Source organism: Carcharhinus amblyrhynchos, chromosome 23 (genome assembly GCF_965287045.1).
Source record: "Carcharhinus amblyrhynchos chromosome 23, sCarAmb.v2.hapA, whole genome shotgun sequence".
In the NCBI taxonomy this organism is placed as follows: domain Eukaryota; kingdom Metazoa; phylum Chordata; class Chondrichthyes; order Carcharhiniformes; family Carcharhinidae; genus Carcharhinus; species Carcharhinus amblyrhynchos.
Window position 1 is genome coordinate 3,791,467 of NC_137346.1, and position 26,246 is coordinate 3,817,712.

At 47.8% G+C, this 26,246-nt stretch overlaps 2 protein-coding genes across 3 annotated transcripts in view; one reads left to right on the forward strand and one right to left on the reverse strand.

Annotated features, from left to right (window-relative positions):
* vtna (vitronectin a) overlaps positions 1 to 4,458 on the reverse strand; it is a 28,540-nt gene extending 24,082 nt beyond the window's left edge. Inside the window, 1 exon segment of the mRNA XM_080211045.1 lies at positions 4,158 to 4,458. Within this exon segment, the coding sequence (XP_080067171.1) occupies positions 4,158 to 4,458 (301 nt within the window).
* On the forward strand, positions 4,158 to 26,246 carry LOC145357394 (ribosomal protein S6 kinase-related protein-like). 2 transcript variants are annotated; one of them, XM_080210715.1, is made up of 12 exons: positions 4,158 to 4,483; positions 6,737 to 6,997; positions 10,793 to 10,876; positions 12,313 to 12,381; positions 13,270 to 13,339; positions 15,984 to 16,091; positions 16,873 to 16,913; positions 17,315 to 17,342; positions 19,463 to 19,552; positions 21,032 to 21,120; positions 23,361 to 23,471; positions 25,389 to 26,246. In XM_080210715.1, the coding sequence occupies exons 1-12, from the start codon at positions 4,457 to 4,459 to the stop codon at positions 25,611 to 25,613; spliced, it is 1,203 nt and encodes a 400-aa protein (XP_080066841.1). In that variant the 5' UTR covers positions 4,158 to 4,456; the 3' UTR covers positions 25,614 to 26,246. The 2 variants fall into 2 exon arrangements, with proteins under 2 accessions (XP_080066841.1, XP_080066842.1); XM_080210716.1 differs by having other exon boundaries at positions 13,273 to 13,339.

Sequence of the window (26,246 nt, forward strand, 5' to 3'; positions counted from 1 at the left end):
GTGTGTGTGGAACCCGTACCCCAGTGAGAGTCAGTGTGTGTGGGACCCGTACCCCAGTGAGAGTCAGTGTGTGTGGAACCCGTACCCCAGTGAGGGTTTGGAAAGTGCTGTCGAAGGAAATGTGCTGAGTTTTTGCAGTGCATCTTGTAAATGCTTACCGCTGTGGTGGAGGGAGTGAATGTTGAAGAAGGTGAACGGGGTGACAATCAAGCGAGCTGCTCTATCTTGGATGGTATCAAACTTCTTGTGTTTTTGGAGCTGCACTCACCCAAGCAAGTGGGGAGTATTCCATCGTACTCCTGACTTGCGCCTTGTAGATGGTGGACAAGCTTTGGGGAGTCATGAGGTGAGTTACTCTCTGCAGAATTCCCAGCCTCTCTTGTTGATTTGAGCACACAGTAAGTGTGTGGAAAAGTGCAGTTTACTTGCTATGAGTCAGTGCTGTACAGCATCGCCAAATTGGCAAAATAAATCCAAGTCCCAAGACAAGCTTCATAGCTTCTTTAATACAAAATTCTTAAACAAAATATTAAGTCTTTTTTGTCTTAGTCCTGACACACTGGGACCCTAAGTGCAGAACATAAATGACAACTGCATGCCACAACAATTTAGCATGATTTTCATTACAGTGTATAAAAGGTTAAAAAGTACTCGATGCTGGGCACAATGCAATTTTCAAGTCAAACGTTTTCCTGTCCTAGACACCTCAATATCTAACGTTTTCAAATTACGACATAGTTCAGGGAGTCAGGAGGTGAGTTATTCTCTGTAGAATTCCCCTAACCACAATATTTATATGTCTGGTAACGCGCCCCCCCCCCCCCCCCCCCCAGATGCTGCTAGTGGGGGATTCAGCAATGGTAATGCCACTGGACAGCAAAGCAAAATGGTTGGATTCTCTCTTGTTGGAGATGGTCATTGTTAACCCAAGCCTGGATATCGTCCAGATCTTGCTGCATTTGGACATGCTGCTTCAGTATCTGAGGCGAATGGTGTTGAACATCATGCAGTCATCAGCGAACATCCCCACCTCTGACCTGATGATGGAGGGAAGGTCATTAGTGAAGCAGCTGAAGGTGGTTAGGTGTAGGACACTAACCCTGAAGGAGCTCCTGCTGTGATGTCCTGGAGCTGAGATGACTGACCTCCAAGCACCACAACCATCTTCCTTTGTGACTGACTCCAACCAGCAGTTAACTTTCCCCGATTTCCATTGACTCCAGTTTCACTCAGGCTCCTTGCTGCCACACTCAGTCGAATGCAGCCTTGATTAAAAGGACTGTCAGTCTCATCTCACGTCTGGAATTCAGCTCTTTCTGAACCTCTTTTTGAACCAAGGCTGTAACGAGGTTGGAAGATCCTGGTGGAACCCAAACTGACTGACTGTCAGTGAGCAGGTTATTGCTGGGTAAGTGCTGCTTGATAGCGTTGTTGACTATACCCCTTCCATCATTCTACTGATGATTGAGAGTAGACTGATGGGGTGATATTTGGCCAGGTTGGATTTTCCTGAATTCTGCATATGGGATATAACTGGAGAATTTTCCACATTGCTGGATAGATGGCAGTGTTGTAATGGTACTGGGACAGCTTGGCTAATGGCATAGGAGGTTCTGGAGCACAAAGCTTCAGTATTATTGCCAGACTCTGGTCAGAGTCCATAGACTTTGCAGTACCCAGTGCCTTCTTTTGTTTCTTGATACCTCATGCAGTGAATTGAATTGGTTGAAGACTGACGGCTGTGATGGTAGGGACCTCTGGAGGAGGCCGAGATGGATCATCCACTCAGCACTTCCGGCTGAAGATTGCTGCGAATGCTTCAGCCTTATCTTTTGCACTGATGTGTTGGGTTCCTCCCTCATTGAACTGGGGGTATTTGTGAAGCTTCCTTCTCCAGTGAGTTGTTTAACTGTCCACACCATTCATGACTGAATGTGCCGAGACTGCGGAGCTTAGATCTGATCTGTTAGTTGTGGGATCACTTAGCTGTTTATTACTTGCTGCTTCCATTGTTTTGCACTTCTTGTGCTGTGGCTTCACCAGGTTGACACTCCATTTTTAAATATGCCTGGTGTTGTTCTTGGCATGCCCTCATTGAATTGAGTACAACTCTGCTGCTGTTGATGGTCCACAGTGCATCATGGATGCTCAGTCTTGAGTTGCTAGATTTGATGGAAATCTATCCCACTTCCCATGGACATAAGGTCAGCAAATATGATGTAGGATATCCTCAGTGCGAATGTATGGCTTTGTCTCCACATGGAGTGAGCAATGGTCACTTTTACCAATACCTTCATGGGCGGATGCATCTGTGACGGTAGGTTGGTGAGGATGAGATCAAATATGTTTGTCCCTCCAGCTGGTTCCCTTAACGCCTGCTGCAGCTTTGTGATGAATGTTGAAGTTCCCCAGTCAGAATGCATTCTGCATCTTTGCCCCCTCAGTGCTTCCTCCAAGTGATGTTCAACATGGAGAAGTACTGATTCGTCAGCTAAGGGGAAACAGTGAGCTGTAATCAGCATTTTTCCTTGCCCGTGTTTGCCAAGAGACTTCATGCGGTCCAGAGACAATGTTAAAAACTCGCAGGGCAATTCCTTCCCAACTGTGTACCACTGTGCCACCGCCTCTGCTGGGTCTGACCTGCCAGTGGGACAGGACATGGTGACGGTGGAGTCTGGAATATTCGCTGGAATTCTACCATCTCGCTCACCACTGAATAGGAGAGGGTGAGGGGCAGACGATGGAAAAGTCTGTTGACCTCAGGTGGGCATTTCCTGTCTCGCTCGAGTGAGACTGTAAAATCCCGCCCATTATCGTGAATGTAGCCCAATCCATCATGCAAACCAGCTCCCATCGATTGACTTCCTGCCGCCTCAACAAAGCAGCTAGCATAATTAAGGACACCATGCACCCTGGACATTCTCTCTTCCACCTTCTTCCTTCAGGAAAAAGATACAAAAATCTGAGGTTGCATACCAACCGACTCAAGAACAGCTTCTCCTTTGGTGCTTGAATGGACTTACCTCGCATTAAGTTGATCTTTCTCTACACCCTACCTATGACTGTAACACTACATTCTGCACTCTCTCGTTTCCTTCTCTATGAATGATATGCTTTGTCTGTATAGCACACGAGAAACAATACTTTTCAGTGTATGTTAATACATGTGACAATAAATCAAATCATCTGCAAGGTATGATTCGTTGAGGATGACTATGTCAGACCATTGATTGTCTAGTCTGTGAGACAGCTCTCCTAATTTTGGCACAAGCCCCCATATGTTAGTAAGGAGGGACTTGCAGGGTTGACAAGGGTGGCACAGTAGTTAGCACTGTTGTTTCACAGTGCCAGGTTCCCAGGTTTGATTCCCAGCTTGAGTAACTGTGTGGGGTGTGCATGTTCTCCCCATGTCTATATGGGTTTCCTCCAGGTACCCCAATTTACTCCACGTGTCTATTAAAAATGCTGGTTAATTGCATTGGCCATGCTAAATTCTCCCTCAGTGTACCCGAACAGGCACCAGAGTGTGGCAATTAGGGGACTTTCACAATAACTTCATTGCATTGTCAATGTAAGCCTACTTGTTACACTCAAACTTCAAAAGGCTTTTAGTAGTGGTAGAAATGGATACAATATTATCTTTTAAAAAGCATTTAGACATTTACATGGGTAAGATGGGTATGGGGGATATGGGCCAATATGTGGGCAATTGAGACGAGCTTAATGGTAAAAACTGGGTGGCATGAATAAGTTGAGCCGAAGGGCCTGTTTCCATGCTGTAAACTTCTCTGACTGGGTTTGTTGTGGTCATTCTTGATGCCTAGGTCAAGACCGGGAGTCTGTCCAGACTCATTCTTTATTAGCTTTGTCACAGCTTGGTACAAAATAAGTGCCTGTACAGCCACTTCAGAAAGCAGTTAAGAGTCAGCCACATTTCTGTCACTCTGGAGTCACATGTAGGCCAGACTGGGTAATGATGGCAGATTTCCTTCCCCAAAAGGACATTACTGAACCAGGGTTTTTCCAACAATCAACAATGGTTTCATGGTCATTATTACTGAGCTTGGCTTTTATCTCCAGATTTATTAATTTAAATTCCACGAGTTGTGCTGGGGTTTGAACCCATATCCCCGGAGCCTCGGCTGGATTAGCAGCACCTTCCCATTGCTCACAGCTCCTGCTTATTGCACTGCACCAGAGCCCAACACCACAACGCCGCTCCTCCAGTATCCCAGAGAGCCGCGGGAGCCGCTCCTCCAGTATCCCAGAGAGCAGCAGGAGCCGCTCCTCCACTATCTCAGAGAGCCGCGGGAACCGCTCCTCCACTATCCCAGAGAGCAGTGGGATTCGCTCCTCCACTATCCCAGAGAGCAGCGGGATCGTATCCCACAATGGAGCGGTTGGTTTAGTTTGGTCGGGAAGGTTCCTGGGATGTGAGAGCTGAGGAGCCGCGGCCATGGGCAATGAGCGGAGTGCGGCCCGGGTAAGCGGCGCAGACCTCGATCAGACTCGCACCATTCGATCAACAGCCGCGGAACTGCCGCTAACCATAACCCGTCCCGGACCTGTCCCCAGGCTCCGTCCCCATTACTGGCGCTTCCCCATCTGCAGGCTCCTCCCCCAGTGCAGAGTCCCGCCCCCATCTTGGAGCCCATCCCCTAGCTCCGCCCCAGCCCTGCTCCTCCCCCCAGGCTCCACCCTCATCTCTCCTGGCCCTGCCCCCATTCATGGCCCCTCCCCCGTCTGCAGACCCCCTTCCCCATCTCCCCAGACCCGTCCCCCCTAGGCCTATACCCTGGGTCCAGTCCTGAGCCCTGCCCCCACCCTCAGACCCCTCCCTCATCTCTCTGGACTTATCCCACGGACCCCTCACCATGATGTGGAGATGCCGGCGTCGGACTGGGGTAAACACAGTGAGAAGTCTCAAAACAACAGGTTAAAGTCCAAGAGGTTTATTTAGTAGCACAAGCCATCAGCTTTCAGAGCGCTGCCCCTTCATCAAGTGAGTGGGATTTCAGTTAACAAACAGAGCATATAAAGTCACAAACTCAATTTACAAAATTTTCCTTTCCTGAAATGTATCAGGTAGACAACATTGGCCGAGCTGCAAGAGTATGTACTGTGTACCTGGTGGATGGTATTCTCATGTGAGATGATGGCATTCGTGTTGATGATCCAGCATGTCTTGCAGAGGTTGCTGTGGCAGGGTTGTGTGGTGTCGTGGTCACTTCTCCTGAAGGCTGGGTAGTTTGTTGCGGACAATGGTCTGTTTGAGGTTGTGCGGTTGAAGGCAAGAAGTGGGGGTGTGGGGATGGTCTTGGCAAGATGTTCGTCTTCATCAATATGTTGAAGACTCCGGAGAAGATGTCGTAGCTTCTCTGCTCCGGGGGAGTACTGGACGACGAAGAGTGCTCTGGCCGCCCTGTCTTGTGATTGTCTTCTGAGGAGGTCGGTGCAGTTTTTGGCTGTGGTGCATCAGAACTGTCGATTGATGAGTCGAGCGCCATATCCTGTTCTTATGAGAGCGTCTTTCAGCATCTGGAGGTGTCTGTTGCAATCCTCCGCAGCTGAGCAGATCCTGTGTATACGGAGGGCTTGTCTGAAGGGGAAGCCATTCCCAAAGAAAACCGCACTGACCTCCTCAGAAGACAAATACGGCACATGGTGGATAGAGTACCCTTCCTCGTCCAATACTTCCCCAGAGCAGAGAAGCTACGACATCTTCTCCAGAGCCTTCAACATGTCATTGATGAAGATGAACATTTCGCCATGACCACCCGCACACCCCCACTTCTTGCCGTTAAACAACTGCACAGCCTCAAACAGACCATTGTCCGCAGCAAACTACCCAGCTTTCAGGAGAACAGTGACCACAACACCACACAACCCTGCCTCAGCAACCTCTGCAAGACATGCAGGATCATCGACACGGATGCCATCATCTCACATGAGATCATCTCACATGATGTCCCGAGGAGACCATGCAGACACTACGACAATGGATGAATGAACGCTGCTCGATAATCACCAAGCAGGAGTGTTCTGTTCCTGTTGGGGAACATTTCAGTGGTCACGGGCATTTGGCCTCTGATCTTAGGGTAAGCGTTCTTCAAGGCAGCCTTCACAACACACGACAATGCAGAGTCACTGAGCAGAGAGCAATAGCCAAGTTTCGCACACATGAGGACGGCCTCAACAAGGATCTTGGGTTCATGTCACACTATCCGTAACCCCCATGACTTGCCTGGGCTTGCAAAATCTCACTAACTGTCCTGTCTGGAGACAATACACATCTCTTTAACCTGTGTTTAATCCTCTCTCCAATCACATTGTCTGTACCCTTGAGACTTGATTACCTGCAAAGACTCGCATTCCAACCATTATTCTGTAAATTGAGTTTGTGTCTTTATATGCCCTGTTTGTGATCAGAACTCCCACTTACCTGACAAAGGAGCAGCACTCCGAAACCTAGTGGCTTTTGCGACCAAGTAAACCTGTTAGACTTTTACCTGGTGTTGTGAGACCCCTTGCCATCCCCACCCCCTCCGGACCACTCCCCCCGGACCCATCCCCTGGGCCCCTCACCCTCCCTGGGTCTCTCCCCATCTACCAGGGCCCCTCCCTCAGCCCTGACCCACCCCATCCCCTGGGCCTGTCCTGGTTAGTGTGTACTAGTTGCTGAAATCAGAATGTTCTTTTCCCACACTGCCCTCATCTCTTTCTCTTCATGTTGTAGGGTGGAAACTCCACTGGAAGGTGTGAGCCCATCTCTAAATGGAAGAGTGTCATGTCCAGAGCAGAAGGCTCCGTCTCCAGCTGGTACTCCTTCGACATGTTCCAAAGAGCCCAGAGGAAGGTTCCAGGACCACTGGGTCTCTCCAAGGAGCGTGTTCCGTACAATGACTCCAGAAACACGGGATGGCCGTTCCCCCAGTTCATCTCTCTCTTCTTTCCAGTGTTCCCATATCGTTCAAAGCAGATGCAGCAGGAATTCCAGGTAGATGTTCGTAAAGATTTCAACCTTCCCTTCAGCTTCTGTATAGTTTATTAACCATGTTTATATAAGATTGTATTGATCAAAGACTTTGGCGGTGATCTTAACATCTTACCTGGCTTGGGTCACTGCCTGTGTGAAATTTGTGATGTGGAGATGCTGGCGTTGGACTGGGGTAAACACAGCAAGAACTCTCACAACACCAGGGGTTGCAGGCGGTGTGACATGAGCCCACGGTCCCAGATGAGGCCGTCCTCTTGTGTGAACTTGGCTGTCAGTCTCTGCTCAACGACTCTGTGCTCTCATGTGTGGTGGAAGCCGCCTTGGAGAGTGCTTGCCTGAGGATTGGAGGCCGGATGCACGTGACTGCTGGGGTGTTCCCCTGTGGGAGGAGAGTGGTCTTGCCTGGTGATCATCGAGCGGTGTTCATTCATCCTTTGTCGTAACGTCTGCATGATCTCCCCAATGTACCATGCCTTGGGACGTCCTTTCCTGCAGCACATTAGAACTCCCACTCACCTGATGAAGCAGCAGTGCTCTGAAAGCTAGTGGCTTTTGCTACCAAATAAACCTATTGGACTTTAACCTGGTGTTGTGAGACTTCTTACTATGTGAAATTTGCACATTCCCCCTGTATGGGTATGAGTTTCCTCCAGGTGCTCTGGTTTTTTCCCACACTCCAAAGATGTGCGAGTTAGATTGATTGGCCATGCTAAATTGTCCATTAGTGCAGTATTAGCAGGCTAAATATATATGGGGGTTATAGGGATAAGGTCTGGGTGAGATCATTCTTGGTATAGGCTCAATGGGCTGAATGGCCTCTTTCTGCACTATAGGGATTCTATGATTCTACAAGTTCCTTTCTCCCTCCTATTTCCTGATTACAGCTACTTCCAGGAGGTCTCAGCGGAGCTGACACATCTATGGAGCAAGAACAGAGCCAATGTGTCGAGTCTGGATGACTTCATCAGAGCTACAAGTAAAGAAAATCAGAACAAGATTATGGGTGTGTGTGTGTGTGTGTGTGTGTGTGTGTGTGTGTGTGTGTGTGTGTGTGTGTGTGTGTGTGTGTGTGTGTGTGTTGTTATCCAGACTCGATTCTCTCTCCACAGATGCTGTCAGACCTGCTGAGATTCTCCAGCATTTTCTGTTTTTATTTCAGATTCCAGCATCCACAGCATTGCTTTTATATTCCTGGGAGGTGACTTGTGTCCTCTATACAGTGAAGTTCGATGTAAAATAATGGTTCATAGAACCATTAGAAATCCTACAGTGCAGAAGGAGGCCAATTGGCCCATCGAATCTGCACCGAGCACAGTCCCACCCAGGCCCTACCCCTATATCCCCACACATTTATCCACTAATCCCTCTAACCTACACATCTCAGGACACTAAGGGGCAATTTTAGCATGGCCAATCAACCTAACCCACACATCTTTGCACTGTGGGATGAAACCAGAGAACCCGGATGAAACCCACAGAGACACGAGGAGAATGTGTAAACTCCACATAGACAGGGAATCAAACCCAGATCCCTGAAGTTGTGAAGCAGCTGTGCTAACTACTGTGCTACTGTGCTGCCCATTACCATCAGTTCATTACCATCTCCTTATTTTCCATCATCAACTCCCCAGACTCACTTTGTTAATTCATTTCCTTTTTTAATATGTACAGGAATGTTACATCTGTCTTTATTTCCAGCTAGCTTTCTTTCCTGATCGATATTTTCCTTCCTGATCAATCTTCTAGTCAGTCTTTGCTCCTTTTGATATTCTGTCCAATCTTCTGACCTGTCACTCACCTGTACAATTAAATGTTTTTTTCTTTAAGTTTGACATTATCTTTATTTTTTTACCACGGATGGTGGGTTTGTCCCTTGAAAATTTGCTTTCTGATTGCAATGTATCTATTCTCTGCATTCTGCTGTATCCCTTGACGTGTCTGTTACTGGGTCTCTGTTAATCTAACCTTAACCTCATTTGATGGCTCAGTTGTGTAAGCTCTGCTTTCATGCCTTTATAATTGCCCTTATTTACGTTTAAAATACTAGTCTTGGACCCACTCTTTCATTCAAACTGAATGTAAAACTTAATTATACTATGATTGCTACTACCTCAGGTTGCCTACGCTGAGGGAATCAATGAATCCTATCTCGTCTCTCAACACCACTACAGCCCACTCTCTGGCTGATGCCAGAATGTGCTGTTCTAAGAGACTGTCACGAAAACAGGCATTCGCTGCCACTTTTGCCCATCTGATGTTCCCAGTTTACGTGCAGATTCAAATCTTCCTGATTATCACTGTACCTTACTGATAAGCTCCAGTTGTTTCTTCCTTTGTACTCTGTCCTTCTGTATGGTTACTGTTAGTGGGCCTGTCCACCACTCCCACAACTGACCTCTTGCCGTTATCATTTCTAATCTCTACCCAGACTGTTTCTCCAGCCCAATTTGCTGAAGTTAGGTCATCCCTCTCTATTATGTTAAACCCATCATTAATTAACAGAGCCACCCCTCCACGCTTTCCTAACTCCCTGTCCTTCCTAAATGTTGCATATCTTTCAGTATTCAGGTCCCTATCTATATCATGCTGTAGCAATGCCTCTGAAATGGCTGTCAGATCATATTTATTTATTTATTTTTATTCATTTGTGGGACATGGGCGTCGCTGGCTGGCCACCATTTATTGCCCATTCCTAGTTGCCCCTTGGAGGGCAGTTGAGAGTCAGCCACATTGCTGTGGCTCTGGAGTCACACGTGGGCCAGACTGGGTAAGGACGGCAGATTTCCTTCTCTAAAAGACATCAGTGAACCAGATGGGTTTTTCCGACAATTGACAGTGGTTTCATGGTTATCAATAGATTCTTAATTCCAGATTTTTTTTAAATTGAAATTCTACTACCTGCAATGGTGGGATTCGAACTTGGGTCCCCAGAACATTAGCTGACTTTCTGGATTAATAGTCAAATGCTACATGTATTCAGACGCAGAGCCTTTAATTTTGTCATTTTGTTATTTTTGTAGCGTCTAGCCTATACTCTCAGATTTGTACTCTCTGCCCTTTCCTGCTGTGGTCTGCTTTTCGTTTCTCATTCTGATACCTTTTCTCTGCTTTTTGGTTTGTCACATCTTCCCAAATTATTCCCAGTATTTAATTATCCACTTATTCCCAGTATTTAATTTAAAACTCTCTTTATTCTTCTGGTTATGCAGCTCACGAGAACAGCAGCTTCAACATTGTTCAGATGTAGACCGTCCCAAGGGTACTGTCACCAACTTCCCCAGAACTGGTGTCAGTGTCCAAAAACCAGGAATGTCTCTCACACTCCAGTGTTTGAGCCATCCACTCATCTCTCCAATTTTAACAGTCCTATCCTGGCTCAGTTAATAATCCAGAGATCATAACCTTTCAGGTTCTGCTTTCTGATTTAGTGCTGAGCACTTCCCATACCCTCTCTGCAGTACCTGCCTGAGCTATTGATATAGATTGTAAATAGCTGTGGCTCCAGCTCAGGTTCCTGCGGTTGAATACTCTGCTTCTTTACTGTAAATACTTGATGAGGAACTGCTGAATCCATCGACAATTGGGATGTTAGAATGATAACATCGAGCTATCAGAGTGATGACTCTTTATCAATGAGTGAACAAGACGGCCGGCGTGAGGTGAGTAAAATCCCCAGAGGGGGAGAGATTCATGAGATTGAGATCCAAACTCTCCTCTTCCCTCCCCAGCTTCACTCAGCGCACATCCTGCCTCGTGGTTGTGGGATATTACTCTCTGTGCCTTCTGCCCCTCCAGGACATCGAGTTCATTGCAAAAGGCTCCTTTGGACCGATTCTGAAAGTTTATCAAAGGACTGATGAGCAGATCTACGCTGTAAAGGTAATTATCAACACAGGCTAACATCAAACACTCCCCAGGACAGGTACAGCACGGGGTTAGATACAGAGTAAAGCTCCCTCTACACTGTCCCCCATCAAACACTCCCAGGACAGGTACAGCATGGGGTTAGATACAGAGTAAAGCTCCCTCTACACTGTCCCCCATCAAACACTCCCAGGACTGGTACAGCACGGGGTTAGATACAGAGTAAAGCTCCCTCTACACTGTCCCCATCAAACACTCCCCAGGACAGGTACAGCACGGGGTTAGATACAGAGTAAAGCTCCCTCTACACTGTCCCCCATCAAACACTCCCAGGGCAGGTACAGCACAGGGTTAGATACAGAGTAAAGCTCCCTCTACACTGTCCCCCCATCAAACACTCCCAGGACAGGTACAGCATGGGGTTAGATACAGAGTAAAGCTCCCTCTACACTGCCCCCATCAAACACTCCCAGGACAGGTACAGCACGGGGTTAGATACAGAGTAAAGCTCCCTCTACACTGCCCCCATCAAACACTCCCAGAACAGGTACAGCATGGGGTTAGATACAGAGTAAAGGTCCGTCTACACTGTCCCCATCAAACACTCCCAGGACAGGTACAGCACAGGGTTAGATACAGAGTAAAGCTCCCTCTACACTGTCCCCCATCAAACACTCCCAGGACAGGTACAGCACGGGGTTAGATACAGAGTAAAGCTCCCTCTGCACTGTCCCCCATCAAACGCTCCCAGGACAGGTACAGCACGGGGTTAGATACAGAGTAAAGCTCCCTCTACACTGTCCCCCATCAAACACTCCCAGGACAGGTACAGCACGGGGTTAGATACAGAGTAAAGCTCCCTCTGCACTGTCCCCCATCAAACGCTCCCAGGACAGGTACAGCACGGGGTTAGATACAGAGTAAAGCTCCCTCTACACTGTCCCCATCTAACACTCCCAGGACAGGTACAGCACAGGGTTAGATACAGAGTAAAGCTCCGTCTACACTGTCCCCCATCAAACACTCCCAGGACAGGTACAGCCCAGGGTTAGATACAGAGTATAGCTCCCTCTACACTGTCCCCATCAAACACTCCCAGGACAGGTACAGCACGGAGTTAGATACAGAGTAAAGCTCCCTCTACACTGTCCCCCATCAAACACTCCCAGGGCAGGTACAGCACAGGGTTAGATACAGAGTAAAGCTCCCTCTACACTGTCCTGTGTGTCTGGACTATTTCTGAATTTTGCATTTTTACATCAGACTCCTGATTGGTTTATTGAACGAGAGTGTCTAGTTCTGAAGCTGGATTTGATTGGATGGGGGACAGTATTTGATCTGGTTAGCTCTCAGCCTCCTGTTTGTTTTGAGTTGGATAGGTCGGTGTTGACAATGTGTTTTGCTGTAATGTAATGTTCCCAGTCACCCAGTCAGCAATGCTAACCCCGCAGGTGCTGCTGAAAGCCCAGGTTGTTCGACATGGAATCCTGCAGCAGTGCAAAGATGGCGTCATCATTCAGGTATTTAACTGCCGTGTGAGTCTGTTCCTGTCACTGTGCTCTGTGAACCTCCAGCTTACCTCAGCCACACTCTGCAGCCCATCACTCTTTCCTCTTTCTCCCTCATGTTCTGTGCGTCTCCACCCCCTCCCCAGTGCAGCCAGCACTCCAATTATCCACCAATCTCTTTGAAGTTGCTTTGTCCAAGGATGGAGTCAGTCTTCTCTCGCACTCACCCACCGCTCCCAGGCTGTCAGGTAATCCCAGCACTGAGGTGGGATGTTTGTCTGCATGTGACACTGTCATCTAGCCTGGTTCCAAAATTCATTCCTACGAGTTTCCAAACACCAAAGGAAACCTGTGGCAGTAAGATTCCTTCCCAGTGTTTGGGTGATTCCAAGCTGGGACACTTGCTGGACTGTGTGCCTCAGTACAACAATGGCTACACATTCGCACTGACCCATTAGTGAGTGGGGCGGAGCTAGGCGCTGGGGAAAGGGGGTCGTGTGTCTGTGTCGGTAAAAATGCTCCTGATTTGCTCCTTTACACCTCTTCCCCTCCCTGCAATTGGGCTTCATCACCTCCCCCCACCCCTTCTTCCTCCATATCGCACCTTTTGCGTTAGAATGGAGTGTAGGGCCAGGGCATTTAGGAGTGAAATCAGAGCAAATTCCCACAAGGTGGAATGGGAATCTGCAAGTCTCTTCCCTGAAAGGCTGGGAATCAGTTGGAACTGCCGAGACTGAGGTTGATTTCTTTTTGGTGAAGGGATTTAGCTGGAATCCTCCTGTTCCCTATGATCCTCTCCAGGTCCTGCTGACACTTCAGTCCTGCTCTCCCTTCCTGACCTCCCTGGCCGTGACTCAGGAGCTGTCTGTGGAAATGTTTTCTTCTCCTTTTCCTTCCCAGAAGCAGGTCCACCATCCGTTCGTGCAGGGCTTACGGGAATGCTGGCAGACCTCACGCCTGCTCTTCATTAGTGAGTTCACAGACGCACCAGAGATTTCTAAACTCGGTGCCAGTGTGCTGTTGTTTAGCTGTGCGTCTAGCTACTGGTCCATAGAGTAGCACCTCCCACCCTCACCAATCCTTCCTTACACAATTCACCTCCAACTGTCACCATTGTGGAGAATGCGAAACTCTCCCACAAGGATCGCAACCATGTAAACCTTCAGACTTTATTGTTTAAATCCTTCAAATTATGAAACCTAGGAGAGGGTGCAAAGGAAGAACTTCCCAGTAAAAGCAGTGATGTGGAGATGCCGGCATTGGACAGGGGTAAGCACAGTAAGAAGTCTCACAATACTCCGAAAGCTTGTGATTCCAAATAAACCTGTTGGACTTTAACCTGATGTTGTGAAACTTCTTTCTGTAATAGCAGCAATGAGAAACTTTAGTTGTGTGGCGAGATTGGGGAAAATCCAGAGGGGGGGCAGACAAGAAGGACTTATTTTTACACAGGGAATTGTGATCTGGAATGCAAAGTCTGAGTATGTGGTTGAGGCGAGGGCAGGTGATGCTTTCCAAAGGGAATTTGATCACTATCTGATAAGGAAAGATTTGCAGAGCTGCAGTGAGTGGTACGAGGTGAGCTGTTTTTCAGTGGGCTAGCACATGTGCGACAGGCTGAATGGCCCCCTGTGCTGTGATAATTCTGAGATTCTGTACTTAAGATGTTAAAAAACAAGAGGTTGAGAGGTTATGTTTGAGCCATACAAAGCCCCCTGGGTACAGTCAACAGCTCTGGGCACTGTCCCTCTGGAAGGATGTACTGGCCTTGGAGGGGACAGCAGTGTAGATCTGATTTATTATTGTCACATGTATTAGCATACAGTGAAAAGTATTGTTTCTTGCGGGCTATAGATTCAGACTATACCGTTCAGAGAAGGAAAGGAGAGGGTGCAGAATGTAGTGTTATGGTCATAGCTAGGGTGTAGAGAAAGATCAACTTAATACAAGGTAGGCCCATTCAAAAGTCTGACAGCAGCAGGGAAGAAGCTGTTCTTGAGCCAGTTGGTACATGACCTCAGACTTTTGTATCCTTTTCCCAAAGGGAAAAGGTGGGAGAGAGAATGATTAGGATCCTTAATTATACTGGTTGCTTTTCTGAGGCAGCGAGAAGTGTAGACAGAGTCAATGGGAGGCTAGTTTGTGTGATGGACTGGGCTACCTTCACAACCTTTTGTAGTTCTTTGCAGTCTTGGGCAGAGCGAGAGCCATACCAAGCTGTGATACAAACCGGAAAGATTTACCAGAATGATACTGGGCTAAAAGGATTAAATTATCCAAAGGGCTCATGCAAACAGATTGTAATCTCTGGAGTTTAGAAGATTAAGGGATGATGTGATCGAAGTTATCAGGGAATCAGGGGAAATGAAGCAGACAGATAGAAGATATTTCTGCAGGTTGGAGAGTCTATCTCCGGGAGCAGTCTTAACGTTAGTGACAGATTTTTCAGGAGTAAAATTTGCAAACACTTCCACACAGAACGGGTGATAGAAGTTTGGAGCTGACTTCCACAAACCACAATTGCTGATTGATCGTTCCCTGTAAAATCTGGAATTGATCGATTTTTGTTAAGAGGTACTAAGGGATATGGGACACTTGGAGATAGGACACAACTCTGCCCTGATCTAATTGAACGATGGAACAGCCTTGGGCAGAATGGCCTCCTCCTGTTACTGTGAGGAATTCAGAACTCAGAAGCTGATCCACAATGGTGAGGAGAGTAGAATTGTGAGTGTGACGTGTGTGTGTGTGTGTGTGTGTGTGTGTGTGTGTGTGTGTGTGTGTGTGTGTGTGTGTGTGCCCTCACTTTACACTGGTTCCTGCCATATATCCCCCTACAGAGTAGAACCTGGCTTCTGTAAGAGGCATTGAGCAGATTTGCAGAAAGTTGGAGTTAAATACAGACAACGCAGAGTGAGGAAAGGGCAGGGTGTGTGTGTGCGAACCCACTGAGTGAATGAGGGACTGTCCAGTTTCTGGAGCCCCAGGACAAAAGGAGCATCAATTTTCCAAGTCTGAGGAAAGGACAGCTTCAGGAAACGGACATGAGCAGCATGGTTCCAGGGGTGAGGGGCTTCAGTTACACGGAGAGGCTGGGGTCATTGTCTACCAGGCAGGGAAGGCTGAGAGAAGATTTGACATTGGTGTTTAAAATCATGAAGGATGTTGTAGTTGCAGAATCGATAACAAGGAGGGGCAGAGATTGAAGGCAGAAGAATCGACAGTGAGATGGTGAATTGAGTTGCAATTTGGAGCGAGCTGCTTGGGGAAGTAGAAGCAGATTCACAGCCAGCAACAGAAGGGAAGTGGAAACCGTGGCTGGGAGAGAGTGGGAAAGTAGCACTGACTGGTTTCCTCTTCCAAGAACCGGTATGACTCAATGGGCCAAATGGCCTCTTCTGCTATATTGGCCTGTAGTTCACTGATGCTCCTTTGGGACACTGCTTTCTGCAGTGGTTTGTTTGGCTGGACTTTCTTTCTGAGGCCCGAGCTGTGTCTGAAATATCTGATTATGATGTTGCTGTCTGCTGTGAGATGGGGTTAACTCTGCACTGTCCTCTCCACACTGTTTCCACTGGCAACGACTGTCTTCTCACTCTGATTTTATCCTCTAGTGTGTGATTACCACAGCGCTGGTGACCTCCATATGCTCTGGACTGCCTCTGGGCCCATTGGCGAGAGCAGAGTGCGAGTGTTTGCAGCCGAATTGGGCTCTGCCATTGGTAAGTGTCCATGAATCATCCAGAAAACTCAAACACACAGCCCAGTCAGTGCTGAGGGAGTTCCGCACTGTCAGAGGGTCAGTGCTGAGGGAGTGCCGCACTGTCAGAGGGTCAGTGCTGAGGGAGCGCCGCACTGTCAGAGGGTCAGTGCTGAGGGAGTGCCGCACTGTCAGAGGGTCAGTGCTGAGGGAGTGCCGCACTGTCAGAGGGTCAGTGCTGAGGGAGTGCCGCACTGTCAGAGGGTCAGTGCTGAGGGAGTGCCGCACTGTCAGAGGGTCAGTGCTGAGGGAGTGCCGCACTGTCAGAGGGTCAGTGCTGAGGGAGTGCCGCACTGTCAGAGGGTCAGTGCTGAGGGAGTGCCGCACTGTCAGAGGGTCAGTGCTGAGGGAGTGCCACACTGTCAGAGGGTCAGTGCTGAGGGAGTGCCGCACTGTCAGAGGGTCAATCTTTTTGATGTGACATATAAAGTGAGCCCAGCATGCCTCCGAGTGAATGTAAATGATCCCATGGTGTTACGAAGAAAAGCAGCAATGTTCTGGTCTACGTTCAATCAACATCACAAAAACAGATTGATTTTGGGATATTCCGTAAACTGGCAGTCTTATTTCCTACATTGCAACAAGTGACAGCACACTGAAGGTATTCCATTGTTGTAAAATGCTTGGGGTTGTCCTGAGGGAATGAAAGAGGCTGGAGAAATACAAGTTGTTTCTCTCTGTCTCTCTCGGTGATGTGGGTTGCTGATGGCTCTGGTAATTCTGTGATTGTTCTTTGTCTCCAGGGTTCCTCCATGACTTTGGCGTTATTCACCGGGATGTGAAGGTAGGGAACGCTCTCCTTTTCCCGATCATCTGTCACCACACTCATTCCCGGGATGGTGTGGGGGTGAGGGGGGGAGTCCGCTAAAGGCTGGGGATAGCTACATCCTGCAACAGGTGGACGGGGAAGTGCCTCAATTCTGAGGTCCTCCGAGTGAGTTGGAGTTGGGACAGTGGCATTAATGTGTTTGTCCCTCCAACCTGCAGTCATAAAGGTTTACAGCATGGAAACAGGCCCTTCAGCCCAACTTGTCCATGCTAACCAGTTTTTACCACTAAGCTAGTCCCAATTACCTGCATTTGGCCCATATCTCTATACCCATCTTACCCATGTAACTGTCTAAATGCTTTTTGAAACAAAATTGTAAGGGTTAGCTGTTAAACTTGTAACTTTGTCTTTTTCAGATGGAGAATGTTCTTCTTAATGAACGAGGTAAGCAGGGGTTTGGGATTCATTCCCATGGATGCACGCGTCACTGATTATAAGGAACAGGCATTGTCAGTGAGAATAGTGAACTGTAATATGTAACAGCTGCTGTTACTGAACGCTCATAACTGTAACTTGTCACTGACTGTTTCCAAATCTCTCCATAACTTCGTCCCTCCCTCCTTTAGTCTTACAATCTTCCAAGATCTGTGTTCTGCTGTATGGGTGGCTCAGTGGTTAGCAATGCTGCCTCAGTGCCAGGGATCCGGGTTCGAGTCCTGGTTTGGGTCACTGTCTGTGTGTAGTTTGCACGTTCTCTCCCCTTGGCTGTGTGGGTTTCCTTCGGGTGCTCCGATTTCCTCCCTCAGTCCGAAAGATGTGCTGGTTAGGTGCACTGGCTATGCTAAATTGACCCTTAGTGTCCCCAAACAGGTGCCGGAGTGTGGCAACCAGGGGATTTTCACTGTAACTTCATTGCATTGTTAATGTAAGCTTCCTTGTGACATTAATAAATAAACTTAAACTAATTCTGGCCTCTTGAGCATCTGCAATGTTAACCATTCCAGCATTGTGGGCTGTGTCTTCAGCAGCTGGGACCCAAGCTCTGGAACTCCCTCACTAAATCTCTGTCCCTATACCTCTCTTTGCACCTTTAGGTTACTCATAAGAACATAAGAACATAAGAAATAGGAGCAGGAGTAGGCCATCTAGCCCTTCGAGCCTGCCCCGCCATTCAATAAGATCATGGCTGATCTGTCGTGGCTCAGTTCCACTTTCCCGCCCACTCTCCATAGCCCTTAATCCCCTCTCTTATCAAGAACCCATCAACCCGCTTCTTAAAAATATTTAGCGAGGCAGCCTCCACCACTTCAACGGGCAGAGAATTCCAGAGATTCACCACCCTTTGAGTGAAGAAGTTCCTCCTCAACTCCGTTCTAAACCGCCTCCCCTTTATCTTGAGGCTGTGCCCCCTAGTCCTACTGTCTTTTTTGAGCGGGAAGAGTCTCTCCACCTCTATCCTATCCATCCCATTCATCATCTTATACGTCTCAATGAGATCTCCCCTCATTCTTCTAAACTCTAACGAGTACAAGCCTAGTTTATTCAGCCTCTCCTCATAGCTCAATCCCCTCAACTCCGGTATCAGCCTAGTAAACCTCCTCTGCACTCCCTCCAGGGCCAAAATATCCTTGCGCAGGTGCGGCGCCCAAAACTGCACACAGTACTCCAGCTGCGGCCTCACCAATGCCCTATACAGCTGCAGCAAGACCTCCCTACTTTTATATTCAATCCCCCTCGCTATGAAGGCCATACTCCTTTAACATTAACTGTTTGGCCAGTATCTCTCAATATCCTGATACCTCTGTGTGGAGCAGTATGAGTTATAACTCTCCTATGAAGCTTCTTGGGGATGTTTCATTAGATTAAAGATACCACAGAAATACAAGGTGGCATTGGAATTGTGGAATGGTAACTGGCAGAAGGAGGCCATTCAGCCAATTGTGCCCATGCTGACTCTCAACTTTAACAAATCCAACTCCCCCCACCTTTTCCCCATTATCTTCAGATAACAGTCCAGTTTCTTTTTGAATGGCTGTATTAAATCTGCCTGCACCACACCATCAGGCAGCGTACTTCAGATCCTAACTACTCGCTGTGTGAAAAATTTGTAGGACTTTCTAACAGTGTCTCCGGTTCTCAATCTTTCTGCCAATGGGAGCAGTTTCTCCCAGTTGACTCCATCCAGACCCCTCAAGATTATGTACAGTCCTCCCAGATTACCAAGCGTAACAGTCCCACTTACACAAGTCCCTCATCTCTATAAATCTCTTCTCCACCTTCTCCTAATCCCTTTTGGAACCCAGAATTAGACACTGCGCTTACACTCTATTCCCCTCTCTAAAAAGCCTAGGATTCTATATACTGTATTCATTGTAATGAGCCAGATATCTGCTTGTTCCATCAAGCTCTCGAGTGATAATCACTCACTATCCTCCTCATGGATTCAGTGCTTCCTCCAGAGGAAACAGCTTCTCCCTGTCAACTTTTTCAAATCCTTTCATCAAGTTTGTAATGGATGAATATTATTGGGGAACAAGGTACATCTCTCTCTCTTTCTCTCTCAGGCCACCTCAGGTTGACAGATTTTGGTTTGTGCCGTAGACTATGCCGGGGAGAGCGAGCTTACACCATCTGTGGAACCATTCAGTACATGGGTAAGATCCCAGGACACGCATGCACACTCACGCACAATCACGGGTTGGGGGCGGGAGGAGGGAAGAAGGTTTCATAGGATTGTTAAGGCCCAGGCCAAAAACTCAAGGGTATTTTGTGACTTTAGCCTAGACCCTAACTTTTACATTTGATTTTGGCATTGGTGGGTATAAGGTGTTTCACTCCTGGTATGATTCAAGTGACCCACTCGGAAGCTTTTATCAAACAAAGTTTATTTAAGAATGCAGAAAGAGTTAGCCTAAATTTTACCAATTACAAGACTTAAACATGACACAGTATAACTCTGAACAGCTCGCTGTCTCTGTTGTTCCAATGTGAAGGAATATCCTCCAAACAGCGAAACCCCGTCTCTGGCAGCACCCGAAAGCAGCCACCTAGACGACTCCAGTGAAGGGAAAACACTGCTGTTTCTCTCAGCTTCAAGCAGATTCTGAAAGCAAAACTAAAACTCTGTGAAAAACATCTGTCCCCAGTCATTTCACCGGAACTGTCAAGGATCTGAAATCAAGTTCTACTCTGCAATCCCAGGGGAACATTAAAACAACAGAACACTGCATTAATTCAGATTAAAACCAACACGATGTCAATTATACTGCTTCAATAACAGTAAAGGACATCGGCTATAAACAACACGGTGCTGACAAAATCCCAGGGACTGCTCGAAACGTGCTGCAGAGAAACATGATTAAAATACCTTTCTTAAAGGCACAGTACCATCATATAGTGGAGAGGGGGGGTGAAAGGTCATGGGGAAAGGGGGCAAAAGGTCACTGAGGAGTGACATCTGTCTAGATCAGTGCTCAAATGCCTTGAGACAGCATTGGCCTCCCAGAAATGTTCAGCAGAAAGTTCCCATTAACCAGGAACCCAATCCCAAACATTATTTTTCTCCAAATAGAATGGAAGAATAAAGACCCACAGATTTCATACGTTAGTGAAAATATTCCATCTTTAAAATTCAAATTTTTATTCATTCATGAATCAGTGCAAGGTATAATCGGTTTCTGTCACGGGCTAGTCTTAAATATTTTACAACACTGCTCTGTGGATGAGCCCCATGCTGTGGGCCCCTCCCTGCTCACCATTCCCATCTGCTGAGTCCTGCTGTAACCTGCTACCTTGGGCTTTTGCTGAAAAGAGGCAGGATATATTCCCACACTTGCTGAAATATTTGGGGCTATTTGAGTTTATCAGCAATGTGAAACTCCCAGCATGCTTTGTTTCCAGTTAGTGTTGCCTGGCGTCTTCCAATAGGAAGTTCAATCCTAGCAGAGTATGGAGATTGGTAACAGTGGGATATAATAGGGGAGGGAGTGTACATGGTGCTGAATTTTATTCTGAGACTGTCTGAGCCTTTCTCTGCGTGGCCCCAGGGTGACCCATGCACGGCCTTGCACAGCCCTGGGTGACTGTTGATGAATCTCTGCTGTTGTTCACATTTGACTTGTTGCTATTTGCAGCTCCTGAACTGTTGAGGGGCAGTCCCTACAATCACGCAGCTGACTGGTGGTCTCTCGGAGTTCTCCTCTTCGCTCTGGTCACTGGCAAGGTAGCAACAGTTGTTCGGGAGCTAATGTTGGTGGCTGTCGAAGGGCAGAGTGTTGTTAATGTGATACGCTATTGTCTTAGCCTGTGTATCTGAAACCACCATTGACAGCCGTGCCTTCAGCTGCCTGGGCCCTAAGCCCTGCACTTCCCTCCCTAAACACTCTGATCCTCTCTCTCCTATCTCTCTTTCTCTCTCGATCTCTCTCACCCTCTCTCCCTAATTTCTCTCTCTCTCTCCCTGATCTCTTTCTACCCCCCAATTTTTGTCTCTTTCCCCCAATCTCTTTCTTTCTCTCTTTCTCCCAATCTCTTTCTTTCTCTCTTTCTCTCCGATCGCTCTAATTTCTCTCTCCCCAATTTTTTTCTCTCTTTCCCTCAATCTTTCTTTCTCTCGCTCCCCTGATCTCTCCCTCTCTCTCTCGCTCCCCTGATCTCTCCCTCTCTCTCTCGCTCCCCTGATCTCTCCCTCTCTCTCTCGCTCCCCTGATCTCTCCCTCTCTCTCTCGCTCCCCTGATCTCTCTCTCCCATTCTCTCGCTCCCCTGATCTCTCCCTCTCTCTCGCTCCCCTGATCTCTCCCTCTCTCTCGCTCCCCTGATCTCTCTCTCCCTCTCTCTCGCTCCCCTGATCTCTCCCTCCCTCTCTCTCGCTCCCCTGATCTCTCCCTCTCTCTCGCTCCCCTGATCTCTCCCTCTCTCTCGCTCCCCTGATCTCTCTCTCCCTCTCGCTCCCCTGATCTTTCCCTCTCGCTCCCCTGATCTCTCTCTCCCTCTCTCTCGCTCCCCTGATCTCTCCCTCCCTCTCGCTCCCCTGATCTCTCTCTCCCTCTCGCTCCCCTGATCTCTCTCTCTCTCTCTCGCTCCCCTGATCTCTCCCTCCCTCTCTCTCGCTCCCCTGATCTCTCCCTCCCTCTCACTCCCCTGATCTCTCTCTCTCTCGCTCAAAAAAGACAGTAGGACTAGGGGGCACAGCCTCAAGATAAAGGGGGGGCGGTTTAGAACGGAGTTGAGGAGGAACTTCTTCACTCAAAGGGTGGTGAATCTCTGGAATTCTCTGCCCATTGAAGTGGTGGAGGCTGCCTCGCTAAATATTTTTAAGACGCGGGTTGATGGGTTTTTGATAAGAGAGGAGATTAAGGGTTATGGGGAGAGGGCGGGAAAGTGGAACTGAGCCACGACGGATCAGCCATGATCTTATTGAATGGCGGGGCAGGCTCGAAGGGCTAGATGGCCTACTCCTGCTCCTATTTCTTATGTTCTTATGTTCTCTCGCTCCCCTGATCTCTCCCTCTCTCTCACTCCCCTGATCTCTCCCTCTCTCTCACTCCCCTGATCTCTCCCTCCCTCTCGCTCCCCTGATCTCTCTCTCCCTCTCGCTCCCCTGATCTCTCCCTTTCTCTCTCCCTCTTTCCCTTGATCTCTCCTCTTTTGCTCCTCTAATCTCTTTCTCTCTTTTTCCCCTGATCTCTCCCTCTCTCTCCCTCTTTCCCCTGATCTCTCCCTCTCTCCCTTGATCTCTCCCTCTCTTTCCCTCTTTCCCCTGATCTCTCCCTCTCTCTCCCTATTTCCCCTGATCTCTCCCTCTCTCTCCCTCTTTCCCCTGATCTCTCCTTTTCTCTCCCTCTTTCCCTTGATCTCTCCCTCTCTTTCCCTCTTTCCCCTGATCTCTCCCTCTCTCTCCCTCTTTCCCCTGATCTCTCCCTCTCTCTCCCTCTTTCCCCTGATCTCTCCCTCTCTCTCCCTCTTTCCCCTGATCTCTCCCTCTCTTTGGCTCCTCTGTTCTTTTTCTCTCTTTTTCCCCTGATCTCTCCTCTCGCTCCCTTGATCTCTTCCTCTCTCTTTCCCTTGATCTCTCCCTCTTTCTTGCTCCTCTGATCCCACCTCCTTTAATCCTTTCTTTGCCCAAGCTTTCTTTTGTTTCTGTAGCTCAGTGTTAATTGTTTTCTATGGGATTCTGGTGAAGCATTTTGGAATGTTTGATTGTACTAAAGGTGGCAGAGAAAGGCAAATTTTATCAAACATTGTTCTGTTTGGTGTTTAGTTGAAAAATCTGTCTGGGTGGAGCCTGGTGGAGCTGTGTTTGTGTGTTTCCAGCCACTCCTCAACTCAGCCAGCATCCCTGAGTGAACAGGGGTGTGGAGGGGTGGGGGTGTTTACGTGCTGTGTACAATGTTAGATGACAGTGTGAGTTGGCAATGCACCTGGTACTTTTTGCTGATGTGGTTTCTGTCTCTGACCTGCAGTTCCCAGTGGAGCCACAGTGTGACCATGCCGCGATGCTGCTCAGTATGGAGCAGACTGACATTGTCCCGCCTGCCAGCATCAGTCACAACCTCGCCATCCTCCTGACTGAGGTACACGCACATCGACCGCCTTCATCTTTTTATTCCTGCTTCTCCACCCTGTTCCTGCAGGCACTGCCTCATGTTCTGGGGTCACAGCCAGTGCCCTGTCTGGGTACTTAGTCTCCTGCACACACTGGTCCACCCACCCCGCCTCACTCTCTGCCGATGTTGGATCTCTACCCAACGGCTAAAAGCCCACCTCACTCCACGTGGACCTGGAGTGGAACATGGGAGATTGGAGCCTATTCTACTTCACTCGTCAGACAGACTGAAAATGTTAACTCTGTTTCTCTCTCCAGACCCACAGCATTTTGCTTTTATCCCCATTTTCCCCAGTCTGTGACGAGTTATCCAGGAGAGGGGGAGGTGGTGAGATTGTTGGGAGGACAGGAGACAGGGACAATCAGCCAGTTTGGCTGCTTGCTGATGTTCCCCATTGACAATGCGGATGATGAATTCAAACAGGAGCAATCTCAGCCGTGATGCCCCTGCGGTTGAATTGCCTGCTGGTGCTCAGTGGGTTAGAAATATAGAAACTGGAAGCAGGAGGAGGCCATTCGGCCCTTCGAGCCTGCTCCATGATTCATATAATTCACTTTGATCAAGGCTGATCATCGAATTCAATATTCTGATTCCCCCTTTCTTCCATAGGAATCTTCTTGAAAACAGATAATGTTTTGACCTCAACTATAATCAGTGATAGTGAATTTCACACATTCACCACCCTCTGGGTGAAGAAATTCCTCCTCACCTCAATTCTAAAAGATTTATCTCTTATCCTCAAACTACTACCCCCTAATTCTGGACTCCCCCACCATTGGGAACATTCTTTCTGAATCTACCCTGTCTAACCCTGTTTGAATTTTATAAATTTCTATGAGATTCCTCTCGCTCTTCTAAACTCCAGTGAATATAATCCTAACTGATTTTAGTCTCTCTTCATTTGGCAGACCTGCCATCCCAGGAATCAGCCTGGTAAACCTTCACTGTGCTCCCTCTATAGGAAGGACATCCTTCCTCAGATAAGGACACCAAAACTGTGCACAATACTCCAGGTGTGGCCTCACCAACACCCTGTACAATTGCAGCAAAACCTCTCTATCTCTATACTCAAATCCTCTTGCTATGAAGGCCAACACACCATTTGCCTTCTTTATTGCCTACTGTACCTGCACGCTTACTTTTAACGACTGATGCACGAGGACACCAAGGTCTTGTTGAGTATCCACCTCTGTCAATTTACACCCATTCAAGTAATAATCCGTCTTCCTATTATTGCTACCAAAGTGGATAACTTCACATTTATCCACATTATACTGAATCTGCCATGCAGATGCCCACACACTCAGCCTGTCCAAATCACACTGAAATATCTCTGCACCCTCCTCACAGCTCACCCTCCCACCCAACTTTATATCATCTGCAAATTTGGAGATAATACATTCCATTCCCTCTTCCTAATCATTAATATATAATGTGAACAGTTGGGGTCCCAGCACAGATCCCTGCGGAATCCCACCAGTCACAGACTGCCAATCAGAAAAAGACCCATTTATGCCAACTCTTTGCTTTCTATCTGCTAACCAGCTTTCTATCCATCTCAAGACATTACCTGTAATCCCATGCATTTTAACTCTACATAGTAATCTGTTATGTGAGATCTTGTGGAAAGCCTTCTGAAAGTCTAAATAAACCTCATCCACTGGTTCTCCTTGGTCAACTCTACTAGTTACAGCCTCAAAGAATTTCAATAGGTTCCATTTCCCTTTTGTAAATCTATGCTGACTTTGTCTGATTATACCACTGCCTTCCAAATGTACTGTTCACGGTGCGTGAAGACACTTGGAGCCATTGTGAGTCAGGGACTTCAGCTGGATAGAGGTACACATGTGACTTGCTCTTAGTTTCACTCTGTTTCTGTTTCAGCTCCTGTGCAGCGATCCTGGGCTGCGCTTGCACCGTCTTGATGTTTTCCGGGCACACCGCTTCTTCCAAGGCTTGTCTTTCGATCCAGACTCACTGCAGGAGCTGCCCCTGGAGATTAATCATTCCCCCATGAAACCATCGACTCAAATCAAACCAGATTCTAGACCCTTTCGAGGCTTCGACTGTGAGCTGGCCAGTGCAGTGAGACTGCCATTAGCAGGATAATGTGTGTGACACTCTGCAGGGTTCATACAGACGGGGACTCACTCCCTACTCTATCACTCTGTCTCTCAGATTTGCTGTCTGCCTGTTTCGCTTTCGTGGTGTTTCTGACTGTCTCCTTGCTGCCTGTACCCTCTCAATATCCCTCTCTCCCGCTCTGCTGTTTCTCTTTTTCCCCTTCATTCTCTTGGCAACCAGTCGAAAACCTCAGGATTCTATTTTTAGGAGAATACTTTCAGCAAAAATGCTGCTCTGTCCCTTGGTGTGTGTGTGTGTTACTTTTTTACAGGTCTGTCACTGTCTAACACTGGGATACAGTACTGATAGGTATGGGTCTGTCACAGTATAACACTGGGGTACAGTACTGGTGGGGACAGGTCTGTCACTGTATAGTACTGGGGTACAGTACTGGTGGAGACAGGTCTGTCACTGTATAACCCTGGGGCAGTGCCAGTGGTCTGAGTGATTCTGTTTTGAAAGATGACAATAAGTCAGTGACTCCTCAGCCAATCAATTTTCTGTTTTGAAATCACGTTTGGAAATATATTGTCTTTTTGATCAGTTTATAACATGAAACTGATATTTAACTGAACAAGACTGAAAGGGACTGACTGATAAATAAAGAACCCTTCTGGA